This window comes from Colias eurytheme, chromosome 15, assembly GCF_061535395.1.
Source record: "Colias eurytheme isolate Ceu_HAF_F1 chromosome 15, ilColEury1 Martin Lab GWU primary, whole genome shotgun sequence".
NCBI lineage: Eukaryota > Metazoa > Arthropoda > Insecta > Lepidoptera > Pieridae > Colias > Colias eurytheme.
Window position 1 is genome coordinate 11879778 of NC_142994.1, and position 21541 is coordinate 11901318.

Genomic DNA, 21541 nt, shown 5'->3' on the forward strand with positions numbered 1-21541 from the left:
TTTGTCTGTGTGACAGAACAAACTAAACACGCACTATTGTTAAGTTTGATTTGTTGATAATTATGTGTTGTCTATAAATGTAAAATTGTTGTACGTGTGCGCACAATTTAGTTGTTATTTATCTGTTGTAATTGAAAGGCACAAATAAAACGAACTACATTATATTCAGTCTTTTTATTTACAGATGGAATTGCACTAAAATACTATTTAGGTACTTAACTAATTTACATTTAAATTTGAACATCAGTAAAATAATAATAATTATAGTTTAGTAGGCTTAACATACCCGAAGTTAGGGGTTAAGTTTAGGTGCAGACTATAAATACATCACACTTACACATATTTATAGAATGTGTGCGTGTACTAGTGTACACACGTAAGAAGTGAAACTTCTTTATATTACTTTATTTTTCAAAAAATAATTTACTATTTGCAACTTGACAGAAATACGTCGATAAACTCACTAAATTTTTTTCCAACCCCGATAAAGAAGTTTCACTTCAATAATATAATTAATTAAAATGTGACATTAGTGTCAGGTTTTTTAGTAATGTGTCCATGAATCCAGTCCCATATGACGGGGTGTGCGAGTCTCGTGTATACGCCCGGGAAGTTGCCCCGGGCACACCCTAGTCCCCACGATACAACGCCGATCAGGGTCCCCTCGGATACTATGGGGCCGCCGCTGTCTCCCTATAATGTAGATTTCTTTAGGTCTATGTAAAATGTACATTATTAATAAGTTTAAGTTAGGCAGGTTTCAAAAAAGATAATAATTGCAAAAATGTGTGGTTTTATGAAACCACGGTAAAAGTGAAACTGTTCGAACGGTTCCGAACACTGCTTTGTGTAGCGCATGTCGCGTGACGGTCGGCTGCCGAGTAGGTATACCTACTCGGCAGCCGCGATACACGCGACATGCGCTACACAGACCAAAAAGTTTGAGACGATGTAATAAAAGTTTCACTTTAATAATTGCAAAAGCTTTAACATTAACTAATTATATAAAATACAATAATTTCTGAACCGATTTACTTCACGTTAGGTATTCTACAATAAATATTCCCCGTGCTAACTTTCTAGCTAACAGCAGTTCTAGAATATTCTAAATTTCCTTACCTGGCAAGCATCAGGAGCTGGTTGTGTGAAGGATCCCGCGCAGAACATGCTAGCAGGATCTATGGACTTCTTCTCCAGACCAGACTGTCGGCACAGCTTCATGGCCATCGTCTTTATACTTGCTGATTGTAAGAAGGTTGCTCCGGGACCTCCTTCCTAACAAATAATTAAAAATACTAAATAGATAAAATTGAGTAACGTCAAAAAGGAAAATGTACAATCGCTATTTATTAAGCAGAAAGAAAATAAATAAATAGTAACTCATAAATACCATTATAAAAATATCAAACAAGAATTTTTTTATTCCTCGTCGAATTTTTAATAACGCGATCTGTGACTGGCTATTTTATTTATTGAGAATTGAATTCTACTAACACAATAAATCATTCGATGGTGATTTCAAATAGCTTTTGAATATTTTATAAAACATACAAAAAACGATATTATTTCTTACTTTTGCTAAAAAAGCTGTTAAATATCTAATTGATTACGTATTTTAAAATCACCACAAAACCGCGTTAATGCTCTTTCTTAGAAAGACTGAGTTCATAACACTTTTCTTAATGTCTCTATTTAAGGCGAAGACACTTTGTTCATGTGTTCTTTATGAACAGCACTCCCTATATTACACTGACACTTCACTAAACTAACTCAAAAGGTTTTGTCCTTTTCAGTCTTAGTCTAAAAGGTGCTTAAATTTTCAAATTTACATTTTAAATTTAAAATAAGTAGTTATTGGACACATTCTTAGACATACTATACCTAGCAAATTAAGTTAGATTTATTATTCATTAGCCTATAGTAAAATGCTAGATCGTAATTTTCAATAATGATACCCTAGTTAGGTTCATTATTTTAGGTAAAAAAAAACCTTTTAGATATTTACTATAATATCTAAAAGGTTATATATAAAGGGGATACATATAATCAATATACTCTGTCTAGATATTAGAACATACTTTAGTTCTTCTTTAATATTATGTTTTAATAAATGAAAACTGTCAATAACAGCTTTATTTAGAACTTACCCGTAATTTCCCCCAACCCGACACAATTGCGACCTGATTAGCCGGGAGCCGGCTATCTCTCACAGCTATCCGGATCGGTAGGACCCTGGATGAGAACCTCAGCGGTGTGTACAGCTTCACCAGACCAGCATCATTGATCTTCGTGCTGCTGACGTAGCGCGGGTGCACGTGGGACTCTTTGACGTCATACATCTCGCCGCCGTGGGACTTCCAGGAAGAGCCTAGGCGAACTGTCAGGTCTGCGGCTTGCGCTCTGAAATATGAGTTGAAGTTTATTCTTAGTAATAATAAAAATAATGTTTATTGATCACGGTAGTTTTTATAATTTGTCTTTTATTGTAAGTTCTAGATAATTTGAATGTAGAATACTTATTGGGATTACAAGTTATATAGGCATTTAAATAATTAACATTTTGACGCACATTTTGGTAATTAACGTCTAGATCTAAATCTCAGGGCCAAATGAAGAACATTTATATTTTGGGTCTTCAAGACTCAAAGGATTTAAATTACATTTAGCTACTACAAAGAGACCTAATAGCCTGGATTTGCATATTCTTTTATAAAGAATTATTAATAGCGAGTAATTTGTCCATTTGCTCAAACGAAAATGGTTCAGCCATAATTAGACGTTAATAATAAATGAAATCGTCGATTGAAGGTTAACTTTTTGTTAAACAAATTTACGGAATGAATTGATTCGTTTCAAATCGACAATAACTCCCGAATCGCATTATTAATTCACTTCTTAATTCTGTACATTAATGGACGATAAATTAAAATTGACAAATGCTAATTTATTTTACATTTCCGTATAACAAATTGTGTAATGTACGATTGAACGCTGTAATTCAATCAATCAAGAAGTTGAGAACGTTCCAGAACTAATATAATTGGGGCAAGTCTAGAATTGAAGGTCCATTCAAGTATGGTCTATTGCAGATAATAAGTTTCATATTTCAGTAGTAGTACTGACTGCCATAAATACGCACTGCTATACAGGGTTACTTGTAAAGCACCAGCAACCTCGCAGGACAAGATAGCTAACATCATAAGTAACAACATTTGTTCTACGTCTTTTGATAATTTGTTAGATTTTATTTTCATACAAAAATAAATATAAAATATTCATTTAATTTTCCGTTTGAATATTATAAACTCTACGTGCATCCCAAAAATTACGTAAACAAGAACGAGAGGGGGAAGGGGGCGTCGCGTCGTCCTTTCGATAATGAATAGAACATAGACTTACAAATGTTAGGAGATTACAATAAAAACTTTAAAAAAATCATTTAAAAATAATGTATTGCGTTATGCCAAAAGTCGTAGAACAATTAATGTTGTTACTTATGATGTTAGCTATCTTGTCCTGAGAGGTTGCTGGTGTTTTACAAGTAACCCTGTATATGATTATTTGCCTACATAGTATAAGATCTTTTTCTCTTATTAAAGATTTTGAAAATTCTGTCCTTATGGAAGTAAAAAGAGGTAAGTTGATGAAACTCCATCTGTTTCGAAGCTAAATCGATAAAAATTTAATATTGTTCCAACGAACAAAGACGCGCTGAAAAAATGAATTTATGCGGGAAGATAGAGCAACTTTTACTTTTAGCATTTATATTATGTACATGCAGATATTATCTCGAATAATATTATACATTGGCAACAGAGCTGCTACAACATTTTATAGATGTATTATCACCTAACATTATCACCTACATGATATGTACGCTTTGTATCTCAAACGTAAAAATGAATACAGGGAATTGGAACAAATAGAGAATAGGTATGTTACAAACGGCTGAATGCTGAACATAAAATGACATTCGACACGGTATGCCTTGAATATTATGGGTCACTATTTACGAGAAACTTTACTCCAACACTGTACTACAACATAACCTAGATAAGTTTTCGAAGATTGTCATAGAGCCGTTCTTACTTTTTCGAATTAAATGTTATTAAATTGCTAGAGTCTAAACCAACGTTCATAATCATAACATACAAAAATTATGAATCGATTTTATGTAAAAGACACAGCAGTGTAAGCAGTGACATAAAAAGAGCGTCTACATCTCAAATACTTGAAATAAAAAGTCAATAAGATAAATGGACGTAATATTATTACACGCAGTTACGGGCAAAATTCAATAAATGGACCCAAATGAAACGGGAGCGCAAATAAAAACTCTATCAATTTGAAGGGCGTCGAAGTGAGCCGAATAGATGTCAGTAATACGAGAAATATGTCCTATCGCCGACAGGATCGCCCAATACTGGGAACGTGTCGTTTCCGAAGTATCTGACTATAAATTTCTGGGGCGCCGTCGTAAAGAGCCGCCGCGTACATTCAACAGAAAAATATACATCTTGTTTTGTTAGGACAGTGCTTCTCAAATGTTTGGTGTGAAACACCCTGGAGGAGATTGTGAAATGTACACGGTGATACAACTTATAAGTATGATTCGAGGCTTTCATTGTTGATTTTATGTATTGTATTGTACTATGTAATATTGTTATTTTGGTATAAAAGTATGATTATTACCTTGATAAGTTTATTGCATATATGTAATATTAAAACTACTGTCTTTTCCCTATTGGCTACATATGCTTATACGTTGCTATGGAAGGATTTATGACAAGTTATTTAAATGTTTGCATGTCAGCACTGTATTATAAAACATCTAGAACAATTAGGCAGGTTATTACGTTAGCATAACATACATTTACATAATGCCGACCACGTATAATCACGATTTTTATTCGCACTTGGGCGTTTTGCATTTTTCCACATATAGGTAGGTATTTCAGATTTATAAAGCTGTTATTTTTTTATTTTTGGGTATAAATAGGTTATATTCTATTGTAAACTTCTATTCTAAACAACCGTTACGTTTATTTATTATAGTTAACTGCAAACAGTAATAAGACCAATCATTCTACAATGTACATCCCATGACTAAAAACTTAAGCCCAAATAAGTATTATTTATCCTCAACAATAAATTATTTTCTTACGATACCCGCTACAATGTTTGAACACCGCTGCTCTAGGTGATTGCTATTTTGCATCGGAAAAAATACAATCGGGCCGAAGGATAAATTGAAATCGTGGGAGGCTGCAATTCACGGGAAGCGCGACGCTAAAGCCTCGGACTTTCTACTCAATTTACTGCGTTGTAGAAACGAATTTTGTCACTGTTGTACCTATTCTAGCTTCTGTTTCGTTGATTTGTTTATTCTATTTATTACTTGGGAATAGTCGTTTACGTGAATTTTTGTTAAAAAACATGAGATGAAGTGTCTTGTGATAAAAGATGGAGTAGATTCGAGGTAGGAGGGTCAAAGTATAATTGTTGGTCCATAAGTGAGGTCAAATGTAGTAGAGTTGGAAGAAGATATTAAAATAATAAAATAATTAAAATTATCAATACGCAACTAATTTGTCAACTATATAAAGCTATAAATCTGACTTTTATATTACCTTCAGGATAACTTTATAATGTTCAAAGTTAATAGAGTAAAGGCTGAGTTCATCACTCCACATATTTTGAAAGGTGTTATTTCAGAATATAATATTTTCTTTACCTCACTATCTTTTTGCGCTTCATAGAGAAAGTTTTTTACACATGAAACGTTACTATGAAATATCAAGCCGAAAAAACCACGAACAAAAAACTGAATCTAGTACACGATCGTCGAATATTTCAGAAATTCATATGAGACCATCAACATCGCCAATATCTATGAAAACCGAAACGCCTTATAAAATGTGCGAGCAACGTGTATTTTATTTCCTCGAGTTTACTACAGGGATTCCTCCTGCTTTGTATACTGACAAATACTCTACTCCTTTATGCGAAAATATAGGCGATACCCTTGACATCCCGAGGGGTATTGTCGAACTTCTATATTTTGAGGAAATCCTTGTTTGTTGGTAAGGATTTACGCTTTCGGCACAATATGTTTATTTTAATGGAGTGTTTAAGCTTATGGGTTTAAAGGCACGTTTTTGTGTATTCTGTGTTACACCGTTTATGGTTCGTAAATGTTCTTTTTAAAATTTTTAGTTTTGAGCAATTTTTATCAGATAGGTAATTTTTAGTTTCTTTATCTAGATATGATCTAAGGATGGTTAGAAAAGTTAAAGTACTTACTGATAAAATTAAAATAACTAGATGTACTCATTCGAAATAAATAGATGTTCGTCGTATATAGTGTATAAGAGTTTTTTTTTTATAATTTGCAAAGACGCGAATATGGCCTTTCGCTCTGAAAAAGTTTTCCAGATCTAATGTAGAGTCAAGTGTCTTAGTGACATATCACACTAGCGGATTGCGAGCGGTTTCAAAGCGGAGCGGGTGCGCAACGAATACGTTGCGGTTGCGCAGCGAATTCGTTGCGGACGCGTGGCAGATGCGCAACGTTTACGTCGCAGTCATGTACACTCATTAACAAAATGGAATCCGTGCTGGTTGTTACTTATAACTTGTGATAGTATAATAATTATGAGATCATTATTTTTTACGAGTTTCATAACATGTTAATGTTTAGGGTATTGTTTTATCTATTAAATCTTGGTCGAAATGCAATCAGATAACTTAATTGCTCATTAAGAAAGTTCATTAGTGAAATAAATGTTAAAGCTCCTTAACTAAAACAGGGCTATCTTATTATTAGATAAATAGCAGTGAATAGAAAATTTTATCAAGCAACCAGCAACTCACTATCACTTTGCTCATAATTAGGTTCACAAAATCTCTTTATAACATACGTTGCTATGGGAGAGATTATACTGGTCAGTCGTTACATACTTTTGGAATGTATGGTACATTCTAAAAGTCCTAGTAATTCAATTTTATAGCACCTTTTTTTAACAACTCCAGTTGTTATTACATCTTTAGTTAACTGTTAAGTAAGTGCATTTCCACAGTACGGTTAAAAAAATTGAGTGCTACAGAAACGATGGAAATATTGAATGGAAGTTAGGCAAGGCGGAAGGGCTGGCTTTTGTGCGAGAGTATACAAAATGACGCGTCCGCAACGAATTCGCTGCGCAACCGCGGCGTGTTCGTTGCGCGCCCGCAACGTATTCGTTGCGCACCCGCTCCGCTTTGAAACCGCTCGCAATCCGCTAGTGTGATATGGCACTTACTCTACACGTCAAAACTCTACAAGCTCTTAACTTAACTTGCCCTTAAGAAAAGTTACAAATAGGTATCATATACCACTTTTACCTCAGCAAGCAATGCGCAGCGGTCAGTATCCAGTATTCAGTCACAACCGATCCACCGCAGATGGTGTATGTCTTCTCTCGTATAGACACCTGCCACGGAACAGCTGCTATGGAGGTGTTCTTGCCAGAGACAATCCGTCTGGTTGACCCTGATGAGTATGATCGATTAATTTCTATAGAGCAAGTAGAGCTCTTTTTTAAGTGGTTGTCTATTAAGGTATGTTTTGTGTTTGTGATATAATAATATATTGATGTAATATTAGTAAATACATTATTGATAATAAAAATATAAACATTCTGGGTTGCCTATTGTGATTATACTCGTTGGAAAGAACTAGTAACAGATTATTGTGTAGTTAAAAGCAGGTCTGTAGAATGAAAAGGTCGGATATAACTTGGCCACTTGGCTATGTAATTTTGCTTATATGAATTTCAAGAACATTCATTAAAATAGTAGTAAGTATAGAGCAAAACAATCAATATAATATTATATTGGAAATTTAAAAAGGTCATACGTACCTCTTCGATTATTATTCACGCTGGGATTACCTGGAAACAATTTAATTCGTAATAAAGATTTTTCCTCTCTTCCTGCGAATATATATATTTATTTGTTACTTCCCATATTATTAAATCACACGAAAACTCAAATCCAACGAATCTTTATATTATTTAAATGTTTACTAAATGTTTGTTTTAATGATAAAAAAGGGATCTCAGTGAAATTTATGAAAGAAAGAAAAATTCTTACCCGTGAGTTTATCCAGTAAAGTTTCGTACTTTATTCTATATCGTTGCTGAACTTGAGTCTTATTCAGAAACTCTAAAATATTGTTTTTGTTAACTTCGGCTTCAGTCGCCAACTCGGAATAGTCCACTATAACAGTTTGAAGGAACCCTGTATCTAAGTTTGCGCCAAACACGAGTGAAGTCAACCGTAATACTATAGCTATTTTGAACATTGTTCTAAATTGTACACATGTTAAAAATTACACATTATCAATTCATTTAGAACATATAATATCATCAAATTATTTATGTTTTACTAATTTCAGTCACAATTTAAGACTCCAAGATTAACTTGCCCTTGTGGTATAAAACGTGATTCAGTCCACGTGGTAAACGTATTTACGTCTTTTGTAAACGTAAAACGAAATAGCCGTGAAATTGCGTTTCTTTAATATCAATTTGTATTTTATAATCGTGTTTTATTGAATACGCTTACGCACGAATATCCAATTAAGAGCGCCTACCAAATTTAATAGCAATTACGTCAATGTCTCCTATATTCTTTTTTGAATAGGCGCTAATTTTTAGTTCGTGTTAAAGTTGAAATTGTTTCTTAAGATTTCAGTCTTAAAGTAGTCGTAGTCATGAACTGAAAATGAAGTGCGAAGTTTTCATGGCCCAAGGAGTTGTTTCGGACATTTTTAAACTTAGAAAATCCGCTTTTAAATCTAATTAACAAGTTTCAGGTAGTAGGAATTCGCGCGCCAATCTGTAATTAAATTTGTTTCATTCGAGCAAGTTTCGGATCCAAGCTCGGTTAGAAAATGGCCAAGGCGAGTTTGTGTATAACTTTTGTTGAAATTCGAATTATTCACTTAGCAATTTTATTGTGTTACCGTTATTGAAAGCGTCTTTGTTTGGGCTCTTATCTATGAAAGGCCTTTATAAATATTCATTGTATAATTTATCGAAATTTAATGGTTTACCTTCACTTAAATGGTCTGTTTCTTTTATTGCTCTAAATATTGTCCTGAAAATTGTGTTAAAGATAGTAGATATCTTTATGTTTTTACAATTAATAATAATGTACGATTATTGTGTGTCTCTCAATTGTATTCAATTACAACAAAATTTGAAGTCTTTTACAAAGTTAATTCAATGAGAAGACGACTTTGACAATTAATTCCAAGAAAGGTTTTCCATGAACGACAATTAGACAATACCCGACTTCGAATTTATTTTATTTATTGAAAATAATATATTGGTTAAAAATATGTAAGTAAGTAGGCGTTTTTCAAAGAATCCATATTTCTTATTATAAAAATAAATGTTCGAACAACGATTGCAAGAAATTTCTTCTTCTTCTTTCGAACATAATAATATTATGTTTGCAAGCAGAATATTGTTATTTATTGATCTTATTCTCATTTAAATACAAGTACAACCAAATAAAATTTCTCCTTCTTGGACCGGATTCTTGGTTGGAACTTAACGGTTACTATTGTAGACCATAATCGTTATACATTAAACATAAAATCTATCTATGTCATAAAAAGTCCTCTGGCGATAAAATGATACAGCAGACTCGTTAAACGACACCGTACTTTGCTCGCGACAAAGGCGCTAACTACGGCCACTACGAGCGCAAGTGGCTGCTAAGCTCTTTGTAAGCTTCCTGTAAGCTCAGGTTAGCTTCTATTTTACTTACATTTTATAGCTCGCTGTAATAAGAGGCCACGCGTCTTTTAGTTGAAAATGGGACGCGGTACATGTTTTTTTGTTTACTAAATAATATATAAAAAAATAATTTGGAAAATCCAAAAGTGCACGCCTCATAATTTTTTTTTAATAATTATTTATTAATTATTATTTTTGTTTATTTAATAACAATTAAACCACATCGAATCAGACCCTGAAAAATGAAAGGGTTCTATTCCTGAGCATACTCAAGCGTAAGAGAAAAAAAAAGACTTGATTAGTAAAGTATTTCGGTCGCTATCGTGTTAACAAGAAAATCCTCCGCACATACAGACACACGGACGTCCAAGACAGAACTTTTTTAAACTGTTTTTTAACTAGTTTAAATAACAAAAATGACATCAAAAATATCATGAATGTTAAAAATAGTGTGTTTCTTAATATGTGTGTGTATGTATTATCTTACAAGTGCAATGTATGATACATAAAGACATTTTAAGTTTGAAAAATCAGATGTTTTGCGCGAAGTGACAGTAGTACCCACCTCAACGCTTCGCTTATGAGGCGTGCAATATGCATAATTTACTAATTTTCTTAGTTATAACTTTCCTATTTTAAAAGTATCATAGATTCAATTGATACCAGGTTGTTACCTGGTATCAATTATTATTAAAGAAGTGACTTGACTTGATGATAGAGGAACATTATAATATCTATATATTTTTTATTGGTCAATGAGATATATTTAAGAAATCCTTCATAAACTATAGATTTCGATAACTTACGCACGGTGGGTGGTGGCGATATTACTATAAGCGGAATATTTTTACTGCGTCATGATCTTGAACAACCCGTAAGTCATACTTTCATCTTTATCTTCTTTATCGCCGTTACGCTTTTCATGTAACAGGAAAAAAATATTCATACATAAAAATAATATACGGTCTACACTGTTTCATGATTATATCATAATATATTTAAAATTTGTTCATTTCAATTAAACATACACAATTCAACTCATTCATCTGTGTAAAAAATGCATTGATTTACAATTCACAAGCACCCCTCTTCTTGAGGAACAACGATTGTGACGAATTTTTCTCTCGCGATAAACAGCCAGCATTGCAGTTCAACCAGCACAGGTTCCAATAAGTTCTGCCATCAGTACCACACATTGGCTGATATTCCGGTGGACAGGTATAACAACTACATCCTCGAGGCTGGCACTCCCCATAATAATACACACTTCTAGTACCACCATCAGCAGAATTTGCGCATCTTAAATGACACTCGTTTGTGTAAGTCTTCTGGTCACTACCACACACGGGTATATTCTCTTGTGTGCAGTAACAACCGGAACATTTTCCATAACTAGCTATTGTTAGATGCGAACTTCCTGGCCTCTTAGCTTCACAGTTAAGCTCACATGGATTGTCATAGGTCCTACCATCTGTACCACAAACAGGGTTTTGTTCTGGTTCGCAGTGACACGAATAACACACGCTATCGTCGGCGATATCTATGAAAGGATACTTGGAACAAGAGTTCCTTCTATTCTGGCATGCGACATAACACGGATTGTTGTAGATACAACCATTACTGCCGCAAACTGGTTGGGTATCTTGCGGACAAAGACATCCATCTAAACAAGCGCCATTGTTTTTAACTTCAATGGGTTGATTACCTTGGTTAATGAGGTAGCTGCTAGTGACATCAAGGACACATTTGCTTCTATACAAAATATTATCTGTCCCGCAAACTGGAGAAGCTAGTTCTGTGCATCCAGTTGAAGGTCCAACACAAGCGGCTCTGTACGCAAGATATATGATTGGTTGTTTGGCATTTATACGCTTTTTGTTTTCACAGGCTAGCTCACATTCGTTGGGAAACGTCAGACCTCCCAGAGAACATACCGGTAAGTTAACATTCTGACAGATGCAAGACTCGCATTCACCGTCTCCTATTTTGTTTATGGATGGATTTTGATTACTGGCACATTGGAGGACACAATCGTTCATGTACGTGATGCCGTCAGAGCCGCAGACTGGGTTGTATTTATATTCGCATGGGCATATTGGTGGAGCTTCAACAACAGATTGTTGAACGTATGAATTAGCAGCAATCAATGCACTCTGTAGCAGCAAGACCAATACATCTGAAAATCATAAAATGAAAATCGACTAAATGTAGTGATTCACTGCATATTTTTAAAAGAAATGGGTGATTATTTAATCACAACATATTATAAAATCAACCTAATGACTTACAGCTTTTTTCTCTCATTTTCCCGCTTGATCACTTATTATATATTTTTATTTCATCGTCAAGTTGTTTTATACATTACTATCGCAGACAATTGTTTTTAATGAGCTGTAATAATGTCATCGATAGTAATTATGTTAAAATGATACTAACGTTATACAATATGTTATTCATATTGAATCGTTTGCAAAGTATTTTAGTTTAAGGTTTAATAATTGATATATTATGTACTTACCTATTTCCTAACACTAATAGGACCATCCCTGTACAATGTACATAATATATTATGTAATAAGCATACATAATAATAGAGATCTACATGTACCTATTAAAATATGTGTAAAAGCATGTAAAAGTGAGTTTTATTAAAGGGAAAAACGCCGGGTTTTATTATAATAGGTACCTATATAAAATTAAAATTTTTAAATATCCCACTAACCCGTTAATATTTAATAATCCCTAAAAATATAATTATAATAACAGTTTGTGTTAAATATTGTTCAAACAGACAGACAATAACATAATGTACCTATAAAATATGTAAATAACGTAATTATTTTTCAAAATTACCATTATAGTGTCGATAACCTTGTCAGTGCTCATATTCGCGAATTTTTGAACACTTTCTTTTATTATAATTAGTTAGCCCAATTTTATTTTATCGAATGTGAACAGTGAACACTATAATGATATTTTGAATATTGATATACGAGCATTCTTTGAAATTGATGACAAAGAATTGCTTATTCGTTTTTTTTTATTTCTTGAAGTTTGCACAAGTGTTCAGAAACGTAACTAAACGAATATATGAGATCATACTATGCATGTACCCAAGTCATTATTATAATTTTTGTTTGTTAAGTAATCCTTTGTATCAAAGAGATAACGTAACTATAAGTCGAATTAAAAATATGGATATTCAAATAAATGATATGAAATAAAATATGAATCTGAAATGTGAAATAAAATTTTGCCCCTTTTACATTGCAACTCTATTAACAACAGGCGATATTGCCTAAAAAAATTGACAGGCGTTTTTTATTTAAAGGTTTTTCATATATTATGGGTTTTACGGTTGGGCCAATCGTGAAGTAATTTCCTCTAGTGCCCTATTCCCTGCATTGCATTTTTTCCCTGCGGCCGACTGGAATGACTCTCAAAGGGCTTAAAAAATAGTTTGTTAGAAAATAGTTTGTAGGGCATCGTTTGTAGGCTATTGGATTTTTAGCGAAGCCCAATTTTTGTTTAATAATTATGAAAACTAATTTGTTTTTTGGGAAGAATCCAATGAATTATTTAAAATAATTAATAGACGAATAAGAAAGAATGTAATAAATTATTTATTTTAAAATTTGTACCGGAATTTATAACTAAATGAGGTTTAAATCCAATTATAAGTTTTTATTACTTAACGTCATATAAAAACATAACATTAACATGTAAACAAAAACATTATAATATGTATATTAGCAACCTTCATTCGTAGTTAAAAAGAAAAAAGAACATGTTCGTATCATAGTTTATTTGTAAAGTCTAACAATGTAATTAATTATTAGAAATTCCGATCTTAAGGTTACAATTTTCGTGCAAAAACAACAAATATGCATTCCATTTTAACACCGATCGTGATCAAATAAAGTCATTACATGTTAATTACTATTAATTTTAACAACATCGACCGAAATACATAATAATTTTAAACTTCGATTAAATTAATGTAACAAGTTAAACGTTGTTCTAACAAGGTCCATTTTTGCAGAGGTTAATCGCAGGAAGAGCTTTCATAGCGTTGGCCATGCTCCTGCAGAGTAAGTAGCATACATTCCAGTAGGTGTTGCCATCGTCACCACAAACAGGGCGGTACAGCAGCGGACAAGCCTTGCAGTTGTAGTAGTTGAAGAAACCACATTGGCCTCTACTACTGATTTCCAGAAGAGACCTTTTGTCTTTTTTTCGGATTCTATTTTCACAATTAAACACACACTCATTTCCATATGTATTTCCATCGCTGCCACATATCGGTTCATATATCTTAGAACAAACGCATCCACCACAATCGCCTTTATTAACTATAGAGAGTTTCGTTCCTAGTTTTTGTACTCTGTCCTTTTCGCAATTGAATTTGCATTCATTGTCGTAGGTGTTCCCATCGCTGCCACATACAGGTTCATAACCATTCTTTGAACAGTCACATTTGCGACAAGCTCCCGTGTGCTGTACTGTGATAGAGAATTGTTTCGAGCGACTGGCGCATTCTAATATACAAGGATTTTTATAAGATTTGTTGTCAGAACCGCACACGGGGATAACCGATGTGTAGCAGTTGCATGAATTATTGCAGGCATTATTATCCGCCACTGTGAGAGGGGACAGCCCAATTCGTTCTAGACGTTGACTTTCGCATGATAATTTGCATTCGTTTGAATATGTTTGTCCATCGCTGCCACATACTTCCTGAAATACAGCAAGACAATCACATCCATCTGTACATTCGCCATCTCTTATTTTTTTTATTAGTTGTAGACCTCTACGTTTGCGATCCTTGTTTTTGCAATCCAAAGCACATTCGTTGCCATAAGTGTTTCCATCGTCTCCGCATACGGGCTGGTAGTTGAGTGTACAAACACAAGGTTCACTACATTTACCATCACTTACTTTATTAACTATTGGATTATTTTTCTTTTTATTTTCTTTATTTTTGCAATCAAGAGCACATTGATTACTGTAAGTTTTTCCATCACTACCACATATAGGGTTATAATTGAAAGGGCAAAGGCAACCTTCAGAACATTCACCGTCGCTAAACTTTTCAATAGGATCCTTACCGTTTTGTTTTAGCTCTTTGTTTTTACAGTCAAATGTACACGCATTATCATACGTTTCCCCATCATTTCCACATATCGGTTTATATATTACATTTTTACAATTACATTTTTCATAGCATGGACCGTCATACGCTACTGAGATTTTCTTTATATTCTGTTTATTTTCACAATCAAGTTCACATTTGTTGCCGTAGGTTACATTATTTGATCCACAAACTGGTTGATAATCCGAAGGACACAAACAAAGTTCTTCACATTTACCATCACTTACTTTATTAACTATTGGATTATTTTTCTTTTTATTTTCTTTATTTTTGCAATCAAGAGCACATTGATTACTGTAAGTTTTTCCATCACTACCACATATAGGGTTATAATTGAAAGGGCAAAGGCAACCTTCAGAACATTCACCGTCGCTAAACTTTTCAATAGGATCCTTACCGTTTTGTTTTAGCTCTTTGTTTTTACAGTCAAATGTACACGCATTATCATACGTTTTCCCATCATTTCCACATATCGGTTTATATATTACATTTTTACAATTACATTTTTCATAGCATGGACCGTCATACGCTACTGAGATTTTCTTTATATTCTGTTTATTTTCACAATCAAGTTCACATTTGTTGCCGTAGGTTTCATTATTTGATCCACAAACTGGTTGATAATCCGAAGAACACAAACAAAGTTCTTCACATTTACCATCATTTGCTTTTGTTATTGGCTCTTTGCCCTTCCTCTGCAATCCTCTGTTTTGACAGCCAAACTTGCAGACATTCTCATAAGTTACTCCATCACTTCCGCATATTGGATTATACGTATCAGAACAAATACACTTTACGGGGGAGGAAGCTTTCCTTTTTCTTTCAAGTTCACAATCGAGAGCACATTGATTGCTGTATTTTTTCCCATCGTCACCTACCACTGGCCTATAATTTTGTGGACAGTTACATTCGTCATCACACTCATCGTATTTCACTACAAAAAGGGGATATCTCGATTCTTTTCGTTGTTTATTTTCGCATTCCAAATGACACTCACTGAAATATGTTAGAAAATCGCTGCCACACACCGGAATATAATCATCTTCTGGACAAGAACAATGTTTGCGACATGGCCCATCATACGCGACTGTGATTTGTTTGTTTCCCTTTTGTGTATTTTCACATTCGAGTCCACATTCGTTGCTGTAGGTTACATTATTTGATCCACATACTGGTTGATATTCTCGTGTGCATGTACAAGAATTTTGTGGTTTCTTTGTGTAACATTGTGATGTTTGGACTATAATAATTATAGCGAATATACCTGAAAAACAATAAATATTAATTACTGATTGTAAATAAAATATGACTCATAAATATTGAAATAAAATTAAAAAAAAAAACAAGTTCCTTTGCTAGTTTATTATTTTAGTAACCATTAAAATACACCACGATAACATAATAGTTAAGTTATGTCCCATAAAAATTATTGAAACACTTCAAAATATTAAGAAGTTATTCAATAATGATTCTTAATCAATGATTATGTATAAAATAAAAAATTAAAATGTGTTTAAGAAGGAAACAATTTTCGATACAAAATAGTAATTTTATATAACCTTGAAACATCTGCATAGCTATTGAGATTAACGTATATAAATTGTTAGATACTACTAAAAGCTAATACTTATTATATTGTATAAATTATAAGTAATTTTTATTAACAAAAAATATGTAAAACTTACAAAGATGGTTCATCATTTTATGGCAGTACTACTCGCCATGAAAATGAATATGCGCTTGCCAAATAAAATTAATGAAGTCGTTTATATATGTGGCCTGACAATTGTTTAGTCAATGGCTACTATGGCAAATGCGAAGCGTAAATAATATATAGACTCTTGTAAAGTGTGCACGTTTGTTTGCAAAATTTGGACTTATCAAACCAATAAATTGCATCCTTTTGTACTAGAGGATGTATTTAATAGTAGTCTGGAATATTTCTCATTATAGAAAAGCTTATACAGGGATGTGACACTGTTGGTATACTAAGCTCAAAGGAGGTTATATTTTTGCATACGCTGAGTACGTAAAAATACTTATAAAACTCCAGACGCAGTTTTTTTTCAAATAGATGAATTCTTAAAACTCTATGTGTACACCCCTAACAAGCTACCCGCCCAACTTTGATACCAGCACGTGACCTATCGTTTAAGATTATGTTTTCATAGACAAAATGTTCACATTAGCGAAGCGGTACTGACGATAGTAATATTGTCAGTAAACCAACTTTACAGACAACCAATTTTTTCAAATGTTAAAGTTCTGGGAATACTTACTTGAAAGATAAATTATGTATAAGTATTTAAATATTATGTTTGATTATGATCGACTAGCTGTGCTCAGCGGTTTTACCCACAGTGCTCCGCTCCTGTTGGTCTTAGCGAGATGATATATAGCCTATAGCCTTCCTCGATGAATGACTATCTAACACCGAAAGAATTTTTCAAATCGAACCAGTAGTTCCCGAGATTAGCGCGTTCAAACAAACAAACTCTTCAGATTTATAATATACCTAGTACCTATAGATTTAATTTAAATTATCATGAGAATGCAAAGAAACAGAATGTTAAATTTAATTTACTTTTAATACAATCGAATTATAGGAACAACTGTTCAAATTTCATTTATAATTCTTTTCGTAAAAGAGTTAATATTCGACAATATTATGAAGGACACTTGAATAAGTTTGTGAATCTAACATTTGTAATATGTAACCTATTATATTTATATATTGAGTTCATTTTTCTTCATTTTCTATCTATCTTAGGTGTTTTTAACAATTGATGATAATTCGGAATATTTGGGCTCATATAACGATGCATGCAGACCAAACGAATATAGAGATAGAGTTAGAGCATTATTTCGTGATCTTTTTTCATATTTTGGTCAGTTAAATTAATATTATTATGCACCACGAGACAATACAAACTTTCTTAATTATGATGTTCCGTTGTGTCCATTTCGTTACATAGACGAATGTATCGTGGTATCACTAAAATGAATACAGAGATTTTTAGAATGGGCCGGCGCGGCGTTAATTTGGTTATCATTTATTATTGTATTATCAGTTATAGTGAAATGGACTAACAAATATTTATGAATGATTTTATTACTTCGTTTTCACATTGATAAAATTAGCCCATACATTATGAACTTAATGTAAATAAGGAAAAAATAAAACTACACATAAATTTTTTAATATTTATTAGAGCAACTTAACTAACGTAAACTTTAAATCAGATTAAAAAAATATTTATAATTTTAATCTACTTAATCTAAATTTGGCAAATACTTAGAACTCGCTGCAGTAAAATCATGACTCAGATTTCAAGCAGTCCGAATTTCCTAAGCTGCAATTGGTATAAACAATGTACTTACCTAGCTTTTTACAAAATAAATAAAAGGTAAGCACATTTTGAAATACTTATGATATCAGACTACAGTATCTAGGTACATTTTAATTACGTAATATCACCTTAAAATTTTTGATTTAATGTTCATGGCATGCTCCTAAATACTTTATGGCTACTCTTTTATTTCTTGGAGTTTTATTCTCGCATTCCAATACGCAAGTGTTTGTGTAAGTTTTACCATCACTCCCACATACGGGAATGTATACATCAGGGCAGTAGCAGAAACCACACTTGCCTGGATACACCACGTATATTAGCTTTTCACCTAGCGTTTTCAATTTATTGTTCTTACAATTTAGTTCGCACTCGTTTTCGTAAGTCCTACCGTCGCTTCCACAAACTGGATTATAAACCTCGAAACAGTAGCAGTCCCGACAGAACCCGACATATTGGACTGTAATTGGAAGATTCTCTCCTGATTTATAGTTACCCTGCTGATTGTTATTGTTGTCGTAATTTCCCCCTTGTTCGTATTTTCTACGCTCTTCACTTCTATAATTACTTATGGCATTATTTTCTGAATATTTATTACTTTCATCGTTCAAATTTCGTTTGTATCTATTCTGTGGATAGCCTCCGTATGCATAATTGTCATAAGGATTGAAATAATTTGGACTGATCGTGTTGTAATCATATCCATTGTTATAATCATAATTTCCATAGTTATATGGTAGGTTATATCCATTATAATTTTTAATTTCATTATTATTATATTCATATCCGGGATACGTTTGTACGCGTTCATAGGGACGTATAACATTTTTATTTACACAGTCGAGGATGCAATGGTTCTTATATGATTTCTGATTGCTGCCACATATGGGTTGTACTACGTAGGGACAATCACATGTATACTGGCAAGCTCCTTTTTTGTACATTGTAATAGGAGAAAGGCCAACTTCTTCCAACTTTTCACTTTCGCAGTTTAATTCGCAAACGTTTCCGTATGTTTGTCCATCACTCCCACACACTTCTCCTTTTTCAGATGTACAGTTACACGCCTTATTGCATATCCCAGGATATGCAATTTTGATATACGAATCTTTGTTTTCCATCTTTTTATTTTTGCATGATAGCTCACATTTATTAGGGTATGTGTTGCCGTCAGTGCCACATATTGGCTCGTAAATGTTAACGCAAATACAACTTTCTGGACATCTTCCTTTATTTACAATTGTTACAGGTCTTCGACCATATTGTTCCAATTCGAAATTCTTGCAGTTTAATTCACATTCGTTTCCATAAGTCACGCCGTCAATGCCACAAACTGGTTGATATACTTTCGCGCAAGCACATGGTCTTTGCTCTTTACATTTTCCTTCATAATCTACAAAGATTGGAAGCTTGTCGAATTTGGTATTGTTATAGCTATCACATCGCAGGAAACACTCATTTGTATATGTTTTCTGATTTGTGCCACACACCGGTTCGTAAATCATTGGACACACACACGATTCATTTTTCTGTTTAGCTGGATCAGCATCAATCGAGTTACATTTTCCTTCATATGACATAGAAATAGGAGATTTTCCATTTTTAATATTTATATTACTCGCACATTTTAACAGACACTCGTTACTGTATGTTACCATATCTGAACCACAGATTGGTTGGTAAATGAATGGACATATACAGGAATCTTGGTTTTCTTCTTTTTCTTTACACTGCCCTTCATAAGCTGTAGTAATGGGAGGTTGTTCATTTTTAATATTTACATCATTTGCACATTTTAGCAGGCATTCATTGTTGTATGTGACCTTGTCCGAACCGCACACAGGTTGGTTGATGAAAGAGCAAATACAGGAATCTTGATCGTTATCTTTATTTTCTTCTTTACACGGCCCATCGTAATCTATTGTAATCGGAGGTTTTCCATTTTTAATATTTTTATTACTAACACATTTGAGGAGACATTTATTGTTATACGTCGTCTTATCAGTGCCACACACTCTTTGATAAATGAAAGGACATACGCATGAATCCTCTTCTTTTTCCTTACACTGTCCTTGATAGGCTAAGGTTATATCAGATTTACCATTCTTAACGTTTTCATTGCTTGCACATTTCAGCAGACACTCATTATTGTAGGTGGTATTATCCGAACCGCAAACTGGTAAATAAATTTTTGTACAAACGCACGGATCCTCTTCTTTTTTACATTCTCCTTCATACTCCATAGTAATTGGAGCCTCTTCATCTTTGTTTTTATCACTAGCACATTTAAGAAAACATTCGTTGCTGTATGTAGTCTTGTCAGATCCACACACTGGTTTGGAGTCTTCGGAACAAGCGCACGAATCTTCTTCCTTACATTCTCCAGGGTAAGCACCGATGATGGGGTTTTCTTCTTTGCTTTCATCATTAGCACACTTTAGAAGGCACTCGTTACCATAGGTTTGATTATCCGAGCCACATATTGGTTGGTAAATCTTGTTACATATGCAAGATTGACGAGGAATCCTGGTACTCAGTGAATGTGGTACTTGGATTGCAATTATTATGCAAATACCTGGAAAGAGTATTTCTTGTAAATATTTTTTTTATAATGGTATTTATCCATGAATTGTTACGAAAATGAGAAGTGCTGAGATAAATAAAAATAAACAAAGCAAGGGAAGTGATTACAGAAAAAAGAAAACCAACTGTAAAATGTTTTGAATTGTCTATAAAAATCTTGCTTTTACGCAATATCGTCTAGTATATTTATTTTTGACTCTAACTAAGTAAATATGATCACTAAGCCTACTACTTACACCAAATTATGTTCGTCACATAGCAGTGCGCCATCTTGACGGAATTAATATCTACTAAGCAAATGTTTTGCTTCAGACCAATGTTTCAGCGGAAACGTAATAATGATTATCGAGGATGAATATCATGTAGGAATCGATTTACAATATTGAATTATAGCCTCTTTATCTACAGGCTGATAAAAAATATAAGTGTTACAAATTAATTATTTGTATACTTCTGAATAATGTATGAACGTAATGTGGGTAGAGGCTAACATTTTTGACCAAATATTCAATAATATTAATCTCTAAATGATGTTGACATTAAAAAAACATTGGAATGGTAATGATAATAATAATTGTAAGATCTTAATTTTTTATAAATTAGAAAAGTTTAAAAAAATGATTTATAAATTTTTTAACCTATGTATAACTACTTTTACTATATAAACA

At 33.1% G+C, this 21541-nt stretch overlaps 2 protein-coding genes across 2 annotated transcripts; both read right to left on the reverse strand.

Moving 5' to 3' along the window:
- Nucleotides 1–516: 516 nt before the first annotated feature.
- LOC149902611 (trypsin-4-like) lies at nucleotides 517–8344 on the reverse strand. Its single transcript, XM_090110262.1, has 6 exons — nucleotides 8134–8344; nucleotides 7902–7931; nucleotides 7384–7531; nucleotides 2148–2400; nucleotides 1120–1275; nucleotides 517–693 (listed from the first exon to the last, which is right to left on the reverse strand). Exons 1-6 carry the CDS (start codon nucleotides 8342–8344, stop codon nucleotides 517–519), a joined length of 975 nt encoding a protein of 324 aa, XP_089966388.1.
- A 2437-nt stretch (nucleotides 8345–10781) lies between these two features.
- Nucleotides 10782–21143, reverse strand: LOC149902612 (uncharacterized). The gene is made up of 4 exons (XM_090110263.1): nucleotides 21110–21143; nucleotides 18448–20865; nucleotides 13814–16204; nucleotides 10782–11964 (listed from the first exon to the last, which is right to left on the reverse strand). Exons 1-4 carry the CDS (start codon nucleotides 21141–21143, stop codon nucleotides 10856–10858), a joined length of 5952 nt encoding a protein of 1983 aa, XP_089966389.1. The 3' UTR covers nucleotides 10782–10855.
- Nucleotides 21144–21541: the final 398 nt, after the last annotated feature.